The sequence below is a fragment of the Heloderma suspectum genome, chromosome 2 (assembly GCF_057233095.1).
Source record: "Heloderma suspectum isolate Gila_16-S chromosome 2, 16-S_ref, whole genome shotgun sequence".
Classification (NCBI taxonomy): Eukaryota; Metazoa; Chordata; class Lepidosauria; order Squamata; family Helodermatidae; genus Heloderma; species Heloderma suspectum.
Window position 1 is genome coordinate 293,873,555 of NC_139459.1, and position 16,905 is coordinate 293,890,459.

The 16,905-nt window shown below is 45.6% G+C and overlaps 1 protein-coding gene and 1 long non-coding RNA gene across 4 annotated transcripts in view; one reads left to right on the forward strand and one right to left on the reverse strand.

The window, feature by feature from the left end:
* The window catches only part of IQSEC1 (IQ motif and Sec7 domain ArfGEF 1), a 576,206-nt gene extending 563,837 nt beyond the window's left edge, over positions 1–12,369 (reverse strand). Inside the window, exon 1 of one of the 2 annotated variants that reach the window (XM_084839949.1) lies at positions 11,451–12,369. In XM_084839949.1, the coding sequence (XP_084696075.1) occupies positions 11,451–11,728 (278 nt within the window). In that variant the 5' untranslated portion in view covers positions 11,729–12,369. The remainder of the gene's footprint in view (positions 1–11,450) is intronic. The other variant, XM_084839948.1, reaches the window with a different exon arrangement.
* LOC146354840 (uncharacterized) overlaps positions 11,554–16,905 on the forward strand; it is a 100,308-nt gene continuing 94,956 nt past the window's right edge. Inside the window, exon 1 of one of the 2 annotated variants that reach the window (XR_014788520.1) lies at positions 11,554–11,686. This is a non-coding gene — a long non-coding RNA (uncharacterized LOC146354840). Of the gene's footprint in view, positions 11,687–12,451; positions 12,558–16,905 lie in introns of those variants that run through there. The other variant, XR_014788521.1, reaches the window with a different exon arrangement.

Genomic DNA, 16,905 nt, shown 5'->3' on the forward strand with positions numbered 1-16,905 from the left:
AACAAATTTTTGTACCATGGCATTTGAAATTGTTTTCAGTAGTGTTGTTGTTTTAAAGTGTTTAACAATGCTTTCTTGTTTTTTGTTTTATGATGCTGTTGTTGTGTTTATTATCTTGATATATTGTACACCACCTTGGTGATTTTTACAGAAAGGTAGTATAAAAATACTAAAAGTAAATAAATACAATTATTAGAGCATTTTAACATGCAAGGCTTAAATAACTTTTGAGCTTGTCTGCCCTGTTAACTGAATGTTGTGACATGGAGCTGCCCTTCAGTGTCTATTTGTATAAAGCTACAATTATCTTTGGACAGGATGCTGGCATCCATATAGCACATTTGGAAGAACGTCTTTCCTGGGGCTTTTAGATCCACCAAAGTGGAAGCCTTTTGATATATCCAGTCTGCCAGCGATAGCTAATGTCATGTCCTTTTTAATTAAAGGATTATTAAAGCATTTTAAATTAATACTTTGATAATCCATCTCCCTCACCCCAAGTGAAAAGAGGATCTTCCAAAGTATGTACCACTCTTCTGACTGGTGAAACCTGCAGGGAAGTCCCCCTGCCTCCACAGACCCACCTCCCCGAGACAATCACCACCAAATGGAATATGGTTCTTTATTCTTTTGTCACTGTGGTCAGTAACTTCATTCCTTTGTCACTTTGGTCTGTAACACTTGTCACAGGTCATTTCCTCTTTTCAGCACCCAAAGATGCTTTGTATCTCTCCAGGTGACCTCTGCATTTGACTCTTTTACTCCAACAGGCAGAATTCACTGGTGGTCTGGTGTGCGCAACCAGTTCTGTCAATCCCAGTCCATATGCAGCCAGCCCCACCATTTCTGGTCCATAAGCAGTCCCTATCCCTTGTAGTGGCGATGTAGCGGTTCCTGAGGCAAATGGAAATGCTTATTTCTGGAAGGGGCAGGTCATCTCTGCTTATTTCAGGGCTTGCCCCCAGAAGCGCTACATCGCTGCCGCAAGACATAGGGGCCGCCATTGGATCCTGCCCATAGAGTTTAGCATAGGTTAGCAAGCTTTTTACTTTATTTCCAACTACTCACACTGCTTTCCCTTTTGTCTCTTATTATATTCCTTTAATAAATACCTTCTTTCAGTTTGGACCTGAGGTTTGAGCATAAGGTTTACACTTGATGACTAAAAGCTGAGTAAGTGAACAAATTTCCTCAATAATAGTTGTGTCGGATGTAACATTGATTGATATGAAAATATCAAGATCTGTGATGGCTCATTCACACAAACAAATCATTATTAGATGTTACAATCATCAAATAATTAATATGTATGTGTGAACCAGCCCCTAGAAATTAACTTGTTTATTTTGGCATGTGTAATCTGCATCTGATGAAGTAGATGTGGTACAAAAGCCCATGCCACAATAACCTGGGTAGTCTCTAAGGTGCCACACACACTGTTTTGTTATCTATCTATCTATCTATCTATCTATCTATTTTACTAAGGAGACAACTCACTTCAATTTAATAAACATAATTGGTAATGTGTCATCAGCTTTTTAGAAGCTTTCAACTCCATTCTGTCATTTAAATTGAGCAAGTATTTCCAAGTGTGCCGAGAACCTCCTGACAAGCAAACAGGAAGCCAGAAGACAATCACTAGGGAACCATGAAATACAGCTATAAACAGTCCTAAGCAGTAATAATAATTTATCTGACGTCCTATCATTTCATCTTCTAAATTGTTTTGGGGTCATCTGGAATAACTAGTGAGTGGACAACTTTATCTTCAAAAAGTTGCTTGAGATTGGAAACTTGAATTAAACATCCTGTATTTCAGGTGATTGAAATCCTGCCTATCATTTTATGGAGGCCGATATAAGGCTAGAGAATAAGACTGATGTCTAAAGCTCTTTAATTTCAAGCATCACCTGCTATCCAAGACCATCACTGGAGGTGCTGCAGAATGACCCCAGGGCCTCCTACATGCGAAGCATGTATAATTAAGGGATGGTCCATACATGCAAAGCATGTAGAACTACCAAATCACTAAGTTATGGACGATACCTTAATTATTACTCCTAGACATAAGATGATGCTATAACATCTGCCTAAATCTCTGGTATGGAAACTTATAACTGTTTCTTGTCAGAAGATAGGGTACTGTTTGAAGACTGTGTCATCATAACACTTTTTAAAACATAAAGGGGATCTTCAATACACAGTCCTTTTTGCCTTCTCTCCAGATTTTTGTATCCAGTAATGGGTTAATTAACTCATCATTTGCCAGGGCTGTGTGCAATCACCATTTTGAATATGCAACCTCCAATTGGCCCAACTTGTGAACCCGGACACTGTGGGTTAATCATGGGTTAAACAGCCCATGGTTAACCTGTGATTTGTTCTTATGTTAACTGTAGTTTTTTTAAAACATGATTAGCCCATAGACCTGGACAAAACCCCATTATTTAATTAACCCATGGGTTATTGCCTTACCCAGACTTAACCCATGATTTGGCTGTCAGAAAACTGAGCAAATCACAGGTTATTTTTTCAATTCCTGGGTTGTTTGGCTTCCACCCCCTTTGCCCACTTCCCCTCTGTATCTCACATGCCTTTGCAGCTCTGTATTACTGGCATGTACAGTGGCTGGGTTTTTACACCATTCTTGCCCACTGCCTCTGTAGCCTGGTGAAACAACCCATGAACAACCCACAGTCCTGGGTTTTCACATAACAATAACCCATGGTTTAAACAACCCAGAGTTCACAACCTAACAGCAACCATGGGTTGTGGGTTTGTGGGTTGTTTGTGGATAACAATTTATTTATTTATTTATTTATTTATTAAATTTATTAATCGCCCATCTGACTGGTCACCCAGCCACTCTGGGCGATGTACAACCCACCATAAAACAATTTAAAACAATAAAATTATACCATTTTTTTTTTTTAAATACCCTAACCCACCCCAAATGCCTGCCTGAACAACCACGTTTTTAATGCACGACGGAAGCTCATTAAAGAGGGGGCATGACGGAGTTCCCTAGGGAGGGAGTTCCACAGAGTGGGGGCCACCACAGAGAAGGCCCTCTCCCTCGTCCCCACCAGTCTAGTTGTCCCGGCTGATGGGACAGAGAGAAGGCCATCTGAGGCTGATCTTGTTAAGCGGCCTGTCTGGTGTTGCTGGAGGCGCTCCTTAAGATAGGCTGGGCCGGAACCATATAGGGTTTCAAAGGTCAAAACCAACACCTTGAATTTGGCCCGGAAAACAACTGGTAACCAGTGCAACTCCTTCAGCACTGGAGTGATGTGATCTCGCCGGCAGCTGCCTTTAGTCAGGCGAGCCGCCGCGTTCTGTACCAGCTGCAGCTTCTGAACCGTCTTCAAGGGTAACCCCACGTACAGCGCATTACAGTAGTCTAAACAAGAGGAGACCAGGGCATGTACTACCGATGGGAGCAGATGGTCGGGAAGGAAGGAGCGCAGCCGCCGTATCAGATGGAGTTGATACAGCGCTGTCCGGCTCACAGCTGACACCTGAGCCTCCATGGACAGCTGGGAGTCCAAAATGACCCCCAGGCTGCAGACCTGGTCTTTCAAGGGTAGCCGTACCCCATTCAACACCAGGTCAACATCCCCCAGCCTCCTCTTGTCTCCCACCAAAAGTACCTCGGTCTTGTCAGGGTTGAGCTTCAGCTTATTCCTCCCCATCCAGCCACTCACTGTCTCCAGACATTTGAAAAGGGATTCTACGGCCAACCTTGGTGAAGATTTGAATGAGAGGTAGAGCTGTGTGTCATCCGCATATTGATGACACTGCACCCCAAACCTCCTGATGATAGCCCCCAGTGGCTTCACATAGATGTTAAATAGCATCGGGGAGAGGATGGAACCCTGTGGCACCCCACAAGTAAGTGGCCATGGGTCCGAAACCTCCTCTGCCAGTGCTACCCTCTGGTACCTGCCGGAGAGGAAGGACCGGAACCACCGCAATACAGTGTCTCCAATGCCCAACCCCTCCAGGCAGTCCAGGAGGATACCGTGGTCAACGGTATCAAAAGCCGCTGAGAGGTCGAGGAGAACAAGGAAGGAGCATTCACCCCTATCCAGAGCCCTCCTCATATCATCCACCAAGGCGACCAAGGCCGTTTCTGTCCCATGCCCAGGCCTGAAGCCCGACTGAAATGGGTCTAGATAATCAGTTTCTTCCAAGTGTGCCTTCAACTGCACCGCCACCACCCGCTCAATCACCTTGCCCCAAAATGGCAGATTTGAGACTGGGTGAAAGTTGTTCAGAACTTGAGGATCCAAGGAGGGCTTCTTTAAGAGCGGTCTTATCACTGCCTCCTTGAGGGCTGATGGCATCACTCCCTCCTCAAGGGAGGCGTTCACCACCGCCTTGATCCCCTCACCCAGTCTCTCTCTGCAGCTCATAATGAGCCAAGATGGGCAAGGATCAAGTAAGCAGGTGGTCGGCCTTACAGATGAAAGCGCCTTGTCCACTTCATCAGGAGGAAGAAGCTGGAACCGATCCCACAAAACCGGTTTGCCACAGGCCGCCTCTTGCTCACTAACTGTATCCACAGTGTGCAGAGTAACACACCTAATCTGATCAATTTTATCTGCAAAGTGCCTTGCCAAAGCCTCACAGGAGGCCTTAGAATGCTCCAGTGGTTCCGGAGCCACAGGACCGACCAGGCTCCGGACCACTCGGAACAGCCTCCTGGGGCAGCACTCTGCAGACGCGATGGAGGCAGCATAATATTCCTTTTTTGCTGCCTTCACCGCCACGTGATCGGCTGAAGATACAGCTCTAGCCCGTGTCTGATCATCTTTGGAGCGAGACTTCCGCCACCGGCACTCTAGCCGTCTCACCTCCTGTTTCAGAGCTCGTAGCCGTGGATTGAACCATGGTGCAGTCCGAGCCCTGTTCAGGGGGAGAGGGCGTTTCGGAGCCACCCGATCTAATGCCCCAGTGATTGCGGCATTCCAGCCACCCACCAGGGTCTCGACCGAGTGGCCGTTGGCATGCCCCAGAGAATCCCTAAGCGCATTCAGGAATCCATTTGGATCCATAAGACGCCTGGGGCGGACCATTTTAATGGGTCCTCCACCCCTGCGGAGGGGTTGTGGAACCGAGAAGTCCAACATCACCAGATAGTGATCTGACCATGACAAGGGGGTGGTGGATATACCCCCGACTTCCAGATCACTCCCCGCTTCTCCAGAAACAAACACAAGGTCTAGTGCATGACCGGCTACATGGGTGGGCCCAGTTAGAATATGGTGCAGCTCCCAGGAGGCCATGGTCTCCATGAAGTCCTGAGGTGCTCCTGTGAGGATGGCCTCCGAATGTACGTTGAAGTCCCCGAACACCAGTAAGTTAGGGGACTGTACACGCACATCAGAGACCACCTCAAGCACCTCGGCCAGGGAGTCAGTCGTGCAGCAGGGTGGACGGTACATGAGCAGAATCCCCAGACTGCCCTTCGGGCCCAACCTCCAGTACATGCACTCAGCAACCTTGGTCTCCCGGAGAGGGGGTCTGGTGAAGTATGAACAATCCATAGTCAACCCTTAGTTCCAGGTTCGTATGTAACGACAACCCATGATTCAACAACCCATACTAACAAAAACCACGGTTTATCATTATGTGCAAACACAGCCAGACTGTTCAGGTTCGCACATCATAGAATAAACTTTAATTGGAGGTTGCATATTCAGAATGATGGCAGCACATGCCAGAGCAATTAATTAACCCAAAATTTACTGTTACATATTAACGGGGCCAATGAGATCATGAACATGAGTGCATTTGGTGTATTTATATTTTTGGAAATATATTTAAGAAATTAGTTATTTTCAACTGTTGTATGCTGCATAAACTCTGAGCAGCTTACAATAAACACAACACAATTTAGATACAAGATAAAACATAAGCCATAAAGCAAAAAAAGATAAAATACAGCAAAAGATAAAACTCACAGTGATTCCAAAATTAAAACACACAGCTTTTTACACTAAGAGGATGAGCTACTTAAAAGACCTGGGTGAACAGAAAGGTCTTCACCTGGCACTGAAGGTCACAGGGATGGCAGTGTCTGGATACCACTACTGAAAAGGCCCCTTCCTGGTAGTTACTAGCCTCACTTGAGCAGGGGTGCTCAAACTAGGGCCTCTGAAGAGGGTTCAGGTAGGTACATATGGGAGAAAGCAGTCTCCTTCAGGTAATCTGGTCCCACGCCATTTAGGAATTTAACAGTTAAAACCAGCACTTTGAATTGGGTCTGGAAATGGACTGGGAGTTTAAAAAATGCAGGTGTAAGTTCCAGTTGGTAATCTAGCAGCCCTCTTTGGGATCAAATGCAGTTTTTGAACCATTTTTAAAGGCAGCCTTAAATATAATGCATTGAAATAGTCTAACCGGGGGTTACCAGAGCATAGGTAACTGTGGCCAAGCTATCTTTATCCAGGTAAGGCCCACAGCTAGCAAATCAACCAAAACTGGTAAAAAGGGCACTTTGAGCCAAGAGGTCACTTAAGATTATAATGATGGTGCTAGATCAATAAGCACTCCAGGCTGTGAACTTGATCTTTTAGGGAGAACATGACTCTATCTAGCATACAGTATTTTAGGACAGAAATCTTTGCACATGAGAATTGGTAGTTCTGAAAAAATGTGTAGGATCTTAACATTCTGTCTGTTATAAAATCCACAACTTTTTCCTCAAGAAGCACTTCTGGGTTATGAGTGGTATTTCTAGAAGCTAACTACTGGTCCTCTCTGCTGGTTTGGAACAACTGTATACATTTCTTTAGAGGAGAGATGTTCATAAATACATTTTGTCTTAGACTCTTTTGTGCTTTTAAATAAATGGCAAAGAATGTGATCTAACGCTAGGAGGACCTGTGTTAACCTGTGAACTAACTAGGGATCCACTTCTTCATGATTCGAAGGAATGTTGTTGTTTCCATCAGCAGCCATTCCACCTGGCCACATCAGAGCTTCCTGCTGGGACCAACTCCCATTTGGCTCATCCCCTCCCCGAATTGTCTCCTGCAATAGCCATTCCACCAAGTCATTATGGAATTTCATTATGGAATATATCAAAGAGTTGGTACCCACATTTATTTATTCTCTTCTACTCTGCACATTTCTTCTTTTTTATCACATCTCTTAAATGGCAAGTTATAGGAAACTGTAAAATCCCTTGAGTGCTTTGGCAGCATGGCAATAAATAAATGTAGTAAAAATAAAGTTTGATGTGCACAATCGAATGCTAAAGTGTGTGTGTATGTGCGTGTGTGAATGATTACTTGTTTACATGGGTTACTTGAACAGAGAAGTCACTCAAACAGAAGGAAAGTTTGGCATCAACTACACATACACTGATTAATATTAAGAATCCTCGGGGTGGGGTGGGGGGAATGGAGTCACCTGAAGACAGGAGAAGCAGAGCTATGGCCACAAGAGAATAATTAAATAGGAGGATTCCACTGATCTCTGATATGTGATCCTAATGAACTTAGGAACATAGGAAGCTGCCTTATACCAAGTCAGACCACTGGTCCATCCAGCCCAGAATTGTCGACACTGACTGGCAGCAGCTCTCCAGGTTTTCAGGCAGGATTTTTTTTCCAGCCCTACCTGGAGAAGCTGGGGATTGAACCAGGGGCCTTCTGCATGCAAAGCAGGTGCTCCATCTCTGAGCAAAAGAAGCCAATGTTTCTTGTATTGTGATTGCTGCGAGATATGGTGGCTCCTATAATCATATTCCTGAGAAACAATATATGTATTCTTGTATAATACATATACATAATTTACATATGCATAATAAACATGTATAACATGTACGTAATACATGTACACGTTATACATGTATTACTTAGAAAGGATGAGTAGGTGGATGCTTTAATTTCAGCAGATTGCCCAAGGCAGAGACAGCTCCTAGCATTTTATGGTAGCTCAACAAGGAAGGAGATGGCTTCTTGAGGGCCAGAAGAGAACCAGCATTTTCTACCTATACCTTTGCATCTTTTAATCATACATTCATATTATATGAGGTAGTCCTAGCCACCCACCCCTCAGCTCCTACGTGCTGGACAGGACTGCAGAGGCCTGGTAAATCTGAACTTTGCCATTGAGACCTTCAGACTATACCTCAGAATGATTATAACTATTCCATAAATATCCCAGATTAATTCTGATCCCAACATCAAATCCACTTAAGAGACTTAAAGAGCCTGAGTTGTCAAGGCTGTAGCTCAGAGACTGCTCCCTCCACGAGTCAAGAGAAATACCTTATCAAAGCATCATTGTAATGATTTGTAAATCATCTGTTATTTCTTGTATGTCACTTCATAAGACAATGCGTGCGAGGGAGAGCTATTTGAGCACATTTCTAAGGCCCATTCCCAGACATTATTCAATGAATTCTTATGTACAAGATTAATTGGGCATTAAAAAAAATGAGTCCTCGAAGCCAAAACTCTTGTTATGAAAGCAGGAGATTTACTTCCTGAACAGCAACATATGCCTTCTAAACTGTTTAAGGAGCAGCTCCCCGCCCTTTAATCATTTATTTGAAAGGATTTATCCTCAGCAGGTTTCAAATCAGTTGAACATTATGGGTCTATGTGGGGAAAAAACTAGCAGTAATATACTTTCTTCCAAGTTATTCATTTTTTTAAAAAAATGGCACCACCCTTGACAATGGACAAAAATCAGCACCACGGGGGAAAAAAACCAAGCAATTTAATGGGACACAAAATAGTGAATATGAAGACTTCATATTCACTATTTTGTGTCCCATTAAATTGCTTGGGGTTTTTTCCCCGTGGTGCTGATTTTTGTTCATTGTCAAGGGTGGTGCCATTTTTTTTTTTTTAAATGTATAACTTGGAAGAAAGTATATCCACATTTAAGTAACACATCTCTACATTGTGCAGATTAAAGAAACTGCCTGCCAAACGCGGGATTGAGCTTCTGGGACACATTACATTGAGTAACAAATGATAACAAGTATAAGAGCACAGTTCTTTGCAATCCACTATAACCTAACCTCCCTGGTTGAAAATCAGCTCTGTGCAAAAGTAATTGGTGATGTTCCATTGAGTTTATTCTTTGAAAGTGTTTGCTGTAGAAATTATCTAACACCCTTGCAAGACAGATGCATGGATATATTGCTACAATCGCAACTCAGTTTTACTAAAATCTTTGCATGCTGCTGGAATAAAAGTGTAACTACCAGTGCTAGCCAGAGAGTCTGTGACCAGTGCTTTGCATTGTATGACATAGCACTCATATTTAAGAGGGGGGTGGTTGGGGGAAAGCCCAAGGAGATACTGTATCAGAGTAAAAGAATCAAGATGAAGACAAAGGTTTGCCATTCCCTATAAATATGGCCTGGATTTTTCATATTGTTGTGATGCAACTATTACTTGATACGCTGCTTTTAAGGGGCAAAAACTCCATCAGGCTCTGCAGTGTAAGTAGAACTCACCCTAGAGACACATAAACCTAATCACAAGAAATCTTTTCACTTTCCTTTGCAGGATACTAACTGCATAGACAAGAGCCCTCTACCACAATTATTCTTATGAGTTTGCATCAATTTGTGGCTTAAATAATTGTTCACAAATCTGCAGACATAGAAATCGGCCTTATATTGAGAAAGGGGCCATTGGTCCATCTGGCACAGTATTGCCTACACTAACTGTCAGTAGCTCTCCAGGGTTTCAGGCAGCAGTTTTTCCAGCCCGTCCTGGAGATGCTAGGAATTGAACCTGGGACTTTTGGCATGTAGGTAAAGCAGGTGCTCTACCTACAGCCCCTCACTTGTTGAGTGTATATTATGAAGAAAAATCATGTTGTCATGGGTTCTAAGTGATGCACACATGTGTCACAAGAGGCACCATATTAAAAGAGACATCCCACTTCTCACACAGGAGGGGAATACCTCTTCTAGGATACAGTGCATCACTAGGTTTGGGTGGGGGGGATACTTTATTACAAATAGTCAGTTTTAAATCTGTCTAATTATAAAGACATTTTATAACAGTCATAACTTTGACATACTTGGCTAAAAATGTTATATGGGCTAAGCATTGCAGTCCTAGATGAGATAAATCGTGCTGACTGTAACTAACTAAGCAGTTAGTTATACAGCTTAATAAGGAGGAAGTTCTTGCCCTCTCTTAAAGAAGATTCCAAAAGTTTTACTGTCAGTTGCGGGTTCCCAGTCAACAGCTGATTGGCCACCATGTGAACAGAATGCTGGACTAGATGGACCCTTGGTCTGATCCAGCATGCTCTTCTTAAAAACCCAAACATGATATAACAAGAGTCAAAAAGCAAGTGCCTTAAACCTTTTACACTGTGAACTTCAATTAAGAAATAGGCTTTGCCACTCCTACTTAAAGTAATTCATTAATTTATATTTTAAGCAGTTAAAGACAGAGAGATAGAGAGAGGCAAGTGTAGCTCTTTAACTACTCTGGAATTGGCCTTAACTATAAGCAGTAATGCAGTTAAGCAGCTCCCCATACCCAGTAAGCAGTACATGATTAATTAAAGATTAAAACGCTCTGTAAATAGACACAGAAGTTGAGAGCAAGCAGGTTCCCAAAGATCAACAAGTTTAGATTTGAACCTGTCACAGTTTGGAAGGGTGGCCACATGCCAATGTTCACTGAGCCTCATTCTGTCAGTTCCATTAGCAACGCCTCACTCCAACTAGGAGCCTCCAAATGCCACTAACCATGGTGCTTCGCCTTGGCCTAGAGGCCCAACCCGCCAGCCAGAACCAGAAGGCACCACTTGGGTTCTGCACACGTCCAACCCAAACATCTTTCTTTGAAGCCTTCTCGAGCTAGGGCTCCTCAGTCGCAGCCCTAAGCACTAGCGCGAGTTCTTCCGCAGACTAGCTCTGCAAGGCTCCAGACGCTTATTCCGGAATCATCCCACTGGAGCAAGACATGGGGAGCAAATTACTCGAACGCTGCGGCTTTAAGGAGACACCCTTGCTACTGCAGCTAAGTAGAGGGTGGATGCCGGGGCAGGAAGCGCGCCTCTTTCCCTCCTTCGACTTGGGTTCGCTCTCTCAGCACTCAAGCGAAGGCAAACCAGGCAAAACATCGTCATCAACCGTCGGGGGATTTGGTGGTGGTGGTGGTGGTGTGTGTGGAGGGCAGAGGCGTGCGCTTTGCTTTGGGAATCCATAGCCACGTAAACTGCCCAACAGCACAGGCAGCCCTAACCTCACATCTCCCGCCCGGTGACCCTTGGGACAGACAGCGCAGGAGCCAAGAACCCCTAAGAACGAGTTCTGTAGCCCCACCTCTCTTGAGTCACTCGGACCTTCCCAACCTACCCAAGCCCATTTCGGGCTGTTTCAAGGTGGGTTCTTTTTTTAAAGCCAGCAGATAGTTATGTATCTCTCCCCCGCCCTCCCCTGCCCGGGTCCTTACTTTCCCTCCTCGGCGTTCTCCTGGCCATTCCCCGGCGGCGGCGGCGGCGGCGCGGGCAGGGCTCCCTGCTGCAGTGCCAGCAGCCTGCACGTGGCCAGGTGCCGCTGGCGCTCGTCCTGCAGACGAGCGTTCTCGTGACACAGCCGGGCCGCTTGCTCCTCGAGCTCGTCTATCCGGAGCTTCTGCTTCTCGAGCAGCTCCTGCTGCGTCTCGATGATCTTGTTGAGCTCCTTGAGGTACTCCGCCGCCTTGCTTGGGTTCTCCGCCGGGGTCTCCATGGCCGCCCAGCCCGCCCGCCCGCCACACACCTTGTCGCTGAGGGGCTGGCCAGGGCGCTGGGATGGGCGGCGGCTGGACGCTCAGCTCGACTGAGAACCACGAGGGACAACAGCCCGGGCGCCGGTCCGAACACACCCGCGACCGACCCCCGGCACAGTTGCAAGTCCGCTTCTCGGTTAGGGAGAGGCGACGCCGCTGTGTCTACTTCGGGCCGCCATTGCCCGCGGCTAGTTTCCTTCACCTCCGCTGGTTTCCCGGCTGACTCCTTGTTTCTCCGCTTCCCTGCTCTCTTCTCCTTCTCCCCACGCAGGCGCTTTGCCCCCGCTCCGGCCGGTCCCTTTAGGCAGGAACAGCCCTTTCCCACGCGTGCCGGCGCGGGCGGAGCAGCGCGGAGTTTGGAAAGTGCCTGCTCCCTGCTGGGTGTCGCGCTGCTTCACGGACACCGGGGCGGAGCTGGTCGGTCCTGAGCGGCTCCTAGCAGCGCCGCGTTGCCTGCTGGCTGACTGAGCCGCTGCCGTTTGCTGCTGTCACCGCGGCGGCGTCCTCTTCCCAGCCGCTGACCGCCAGGCGGGCGAGTCAGGCGCGCAGCGCTTCGCTCCTCCAGCCCCGCCGCCTCTCAAACGCAGCACACCCCCCGGCTGGGCTAAGAAGCGGAGGGGCGGGGAGGAGGAGCAGCTGATGACGGCTGCGACCTAAGGCGGGGGACTGCTGGCGGGGGAGCTACCGCTGGGCAGCGCCGACAGGGAAGCCAGGGCGCCTCAGAAACGCTCCTTTTTTGGCGGGAACCTGCGAGGAGCCCCGCGCAACGGCGCCTTGACAGGCGGAAAGGTGGGCGGGCGGGTTGGCTGGAGAAAAGGGAGCGCGCGCTCTCGGTCCCCTCCCTCTCGGAACTGGGAGGCAGCCTTGCGAGCGGGGGGGGGGGGAGCCAGCAAGCCAGAACACCCCGCTAGGTAAGGGGAGGGCGAGAGAGAGACAGAGACTGTGTGTGTGTGTGTAGAAAAAGCGAAGTGGATGCGGGGTATGTGCGCGCTTTAAAAACAACAAAAACGTGGCTTTGCTCTTCCCTTTGCTTGCAGTCAGCACTCTCTGACCCACAAACCGGACCAGCTGAAGGGAATTTGGCCTCTCTGCTCTCGTTCTCTGCCACATTTGCGAGGCGAGCTGGTAGACCAACATCCTTCCTGCATCTCTGAGCACCCGCGTTTTTCCCTTCTTTTTTTAAAATAGTGCCGCTGAACTTGCACCGCTGCTCCTGGGTTTCATAAGAGACTATTGAATTGAGGAGGAGGAGGAGGTAGAATGGGAGGAGGTGGAGACCGGTTGCTAATGCCTCCGCGCTCTCCTTCCCCTCGTCCCGAGGGAGGGGGAGAAGCAGGGATATTATGGAGAGCGATGGGCTGACAGAAGACTGCTGCCGCCAAGAGCCGAGGCTGTTTGAAAACATCGCCACCCGGGCGCTCCAGGCAGCGGCACCTCTCTAGCCATATGCCTAAAGTCGCGCTTCTTCCTCTGGTTGGCAGCTGCTGGCTAGCGAAGCACCAACCTGCCTCTTCTCGGCTTGTTGTGTGTATCCCTCTGGTTGTGGGTGCCGAACGCTCTGTCCTCCTCAGTCAAGACCGCAGCAGGTTGGAGAGAGCGGGAGAGGCGCTGGTGTGGTGAATCTTTGGCAGAGATCCAGCTGTCTGACTGGAGGTTATCAAAAACAAGCTGGCGGCGAGGGAGAGAAATAAGAGTAAGCAGCCCAAGGGAAAGAGAGCGAGAAGATGTGATTCATTATTTTATTCTCTTTCCCTACTTGCCCCCTTCTAATCCTCCTCCTTTCTGCCTTTTCCTTTCTCCCCCATGCTCATTCTTCCATCTACTAAGTTCCTAAATTTTCATTGATACTCAAATGCCGCAGTAGCATTTGCTGCTTCGATAATTTCACTGGCCCCTCTTCTGCAAAGTCAGCTTCTCGAAACCTGGGCTGCAATTCTTGCTAACACTTGACAGAATAGGCAGCTTGAGTGAAGAGGGTGATTCAGCACAGGAGAGGATGACCTGAGGGCTCCTGATAGCAGAGCTATCAGAGGTAAGGACCTTCCCCTTCCTGCCCTGCAACATCCAATGCGACATTCTAGAGCAGACTTCAGAAGGGTTGCTGTGGAGTAAATGAGCTGTAAATAGCTGCCATCAGTATTATTAATTTTCAGAGTATATCTGGGAACACTTCATGAAAATACATCTAGCATTTCCAAGTGCCTTTCCTGCTTCTGTATGAAAGGAGACTAAAAGAAAAGTAAAAACAAAAAACCAGCACCCCCTGTTGTTGTTCAGTCATCGTGTCTGACTCTTCGTGACCCCATGGACCACAGCACGCCAGGCCTTCCTGTCTTCCGCTCTCTCCCGGAGTGTGCTCAAGTTAATAAACCCTACCAGCTCAATATTTAGTTATAGAATGTTACTGTAGCTGTATTTTTTATTTCCAAAGATGAACAACACGTTTTGTCATAAAATGTAGGTTTCTGAATGGAAGCATCCTGTAAATGGAATTATGTTACCTGCTATAACTGACCTAATAGGTTGATATAGGCACCATGTAGAGCAAGCCAACATGATAAATCTACATTACCAAAAATGCCCCCCCAAAATAAGTAGCTGGGTCTCAAGATTTTAACAAAACATATCTATAACAGAAACCCAGTTTCTGTTTCTCTTCCAAGTTCCTCATTTTTGCCCAAAGTCTCTTCTTGTCCATTATCCCCAAAGCAAGGCTTACATAGGCCGTGTTCTGCATGAATCCTCTGAAAACATCTCTCTTTTAGTTATCCAGTCTCACAGGAAACCAAGGGAAGATTGCCCCCATTCACACCCTGAACCCACCTTGCCAGTTCCCTTCTCTATGTGATGTTTCTCAGCTGCCTGTCACAAGGAAATTTTGCTTCCTGTCTGATTGGCTCATATCTTCCTTTCTTCCCCAGCCGCTCTCCTGAACCTCCAGAGATAGAAAAAGAGTATGTTTTCCCAATACTTTTGTCACTCAGAATCTCTTCTATAAATTGCTTGAGATGACCCATGCTTTATAAGTTACTACGTCTGCCTTAGATATAATATAGTTCATAGTGAATTCATGTTTTATTTCTTTTATCACAGCTTTGAATTTCATCCATTCTCTTATACTGTTTTTAAATAAATCTGTTCCTTTTAATTTGAACTACAGCATTGATTGAGTCCTTGCCGAGCTACAGGATCTAACCTCATCCACTCTGCCTGGCCATTTGCTCATTCATCAAGTTAAGGAGAAGTAACTGGGAATAAGAAGATTGGGTCTGGGCTGGCAGTGACTAGCAGACATGACAAGCATGATTTCCTTACTCTCAGGGGTTTCTAAAGGTCTGAAGTGCTTTCAGCTTAAAGTCAGGGCATATTTGGAGGTGGTAGCGGTGCTACTCAGGAGTAAATAACATGCACGAATACTCCCAGCTGGGCACAGTATCACAGTTTCTCACAGTACATTTCAGGCAAAAGTGTTCTTCAGGGGATATTAAGAACAATGGTAGGAGGAAAGCTTTATTTCCTTAATACTTAGGCCTTTATTGCAATTGCCTAATCAGGTTTGTGTAGTTGATTTTTATTTATCTGAAATGATTTTGCATAGTATTCCAGCAGGAAGAGTTTCCTTCCAGAAGTTACAGTGCAATCCTATGCATGAGTTCAGTGGGGCTTACTCCCAGGTGCCAGACAACTGTGTCAAAACAGTCCTTAAGAAACCAAAGCAACTTTAAAGGGAGTCCCCTGATGCGGGCTTGACATCAAAGGGTTTATTTGTGAGTAAAAATGGATAGAATCAGGCTGTGTGGCTGACAGTGCCATCCTTTGTATTTATTCAGGAGCAAGTCCCACTGAGTTCAGTGGGACTTACTACCAGGTAAGTGTGCCTTAGATTGCAGCCTGATAAACTTTGGGGCAAAGATTAAGACCTTTATATTTTAACAAACTTTCTGGAGAGAATCAGGTTCTTTCCTGATCATTCTTGAGATCTTTTACGTGTTCCTTTTATAGATTTTATGGAGTGCATTTTATGTGGTGACTGGTTAATACTGGTTTCTAAATATGTTTATGTGGCTTAGATTACTTGTTCCTTCAAACTTTTTGCTTATGTTACTTGAATATGCAATATTTATTGATGGTGCTATATAAATTCTCACTATTAATATGAATACACTTTTATAATTCATTTGTTATTGTGTCTTCAGCAATTAAGCAAGTTATTTCTGATGCTGTTCAGCTTATCTGATAGTCTGTTTTGATTACCAGCAAGAGCAGGGCATTTGGATAGTCTTTTTACCTATTGGTTACCTATTGGTTTTTATAGATTTCAATTTAGACTTGAATTATTTTAATTTGCTTTTATTATAAAATAGTTTGGAAGCAATTATGGCTGGCTGAAAGGTTATCTATAAATATAGTGAACAAATATTGATGAGGTGATACCTTGTTTTAGAGTTGCTACCTTGGGGGTGGGGGGAAGGCTCCTGTGCCTTTAACAACTTTACTTGGTTGCAAGAAACAGTTTCCTTGTCCTAGCCACTGTATCCTTATTTGCAGATTCGGACAAAACCTCTTTACTTTTTAAAGCCATGTTGTTTGTGCTATTTTAAGAGAATTCAACAGAGGTTAAGTTAAGAATCTCTCAGATATGTTCCATCTGTCTGTTAAGAGCTTCCCCCTACAGCTTCTTTCCCTTTCTCTTCCTTCAGGATATTAGTATCTACATTGCAGAGTTCATTAACAGATTAATTAGGTTAACCTGTCACTCAAGGATAGTTACTTTCCCTGAGAATCACCTCAAAACTCCTGTCTTAAGAAGCACGGTCCCTGTAATGTAAGGAATAATAATAATAATAAAAAGTTGTATAAGCTGGCTTAAAGGTTCTCTAAGAACAGCCACTAGTTTGCTGGATGCTGCTGGGATCCTGCCTGGAGTGTTTAGAAAGAGAAATCACAATTCTTCCCAGGAGCTTTAAACAGCCTATTCACTTCATTGCACCAGATGAATTAAGAAAGCTTGCCAACTAGGAGGGAGGGAGAGCATATTTATAGCATCAGTATTACATTCGGTTTTGTATGAAAAAAAGCCAGTTGCAAGCTCTCTGTGAATGAAGATGCAAGGTATTGGCTTTTCCCAGTAAGACAA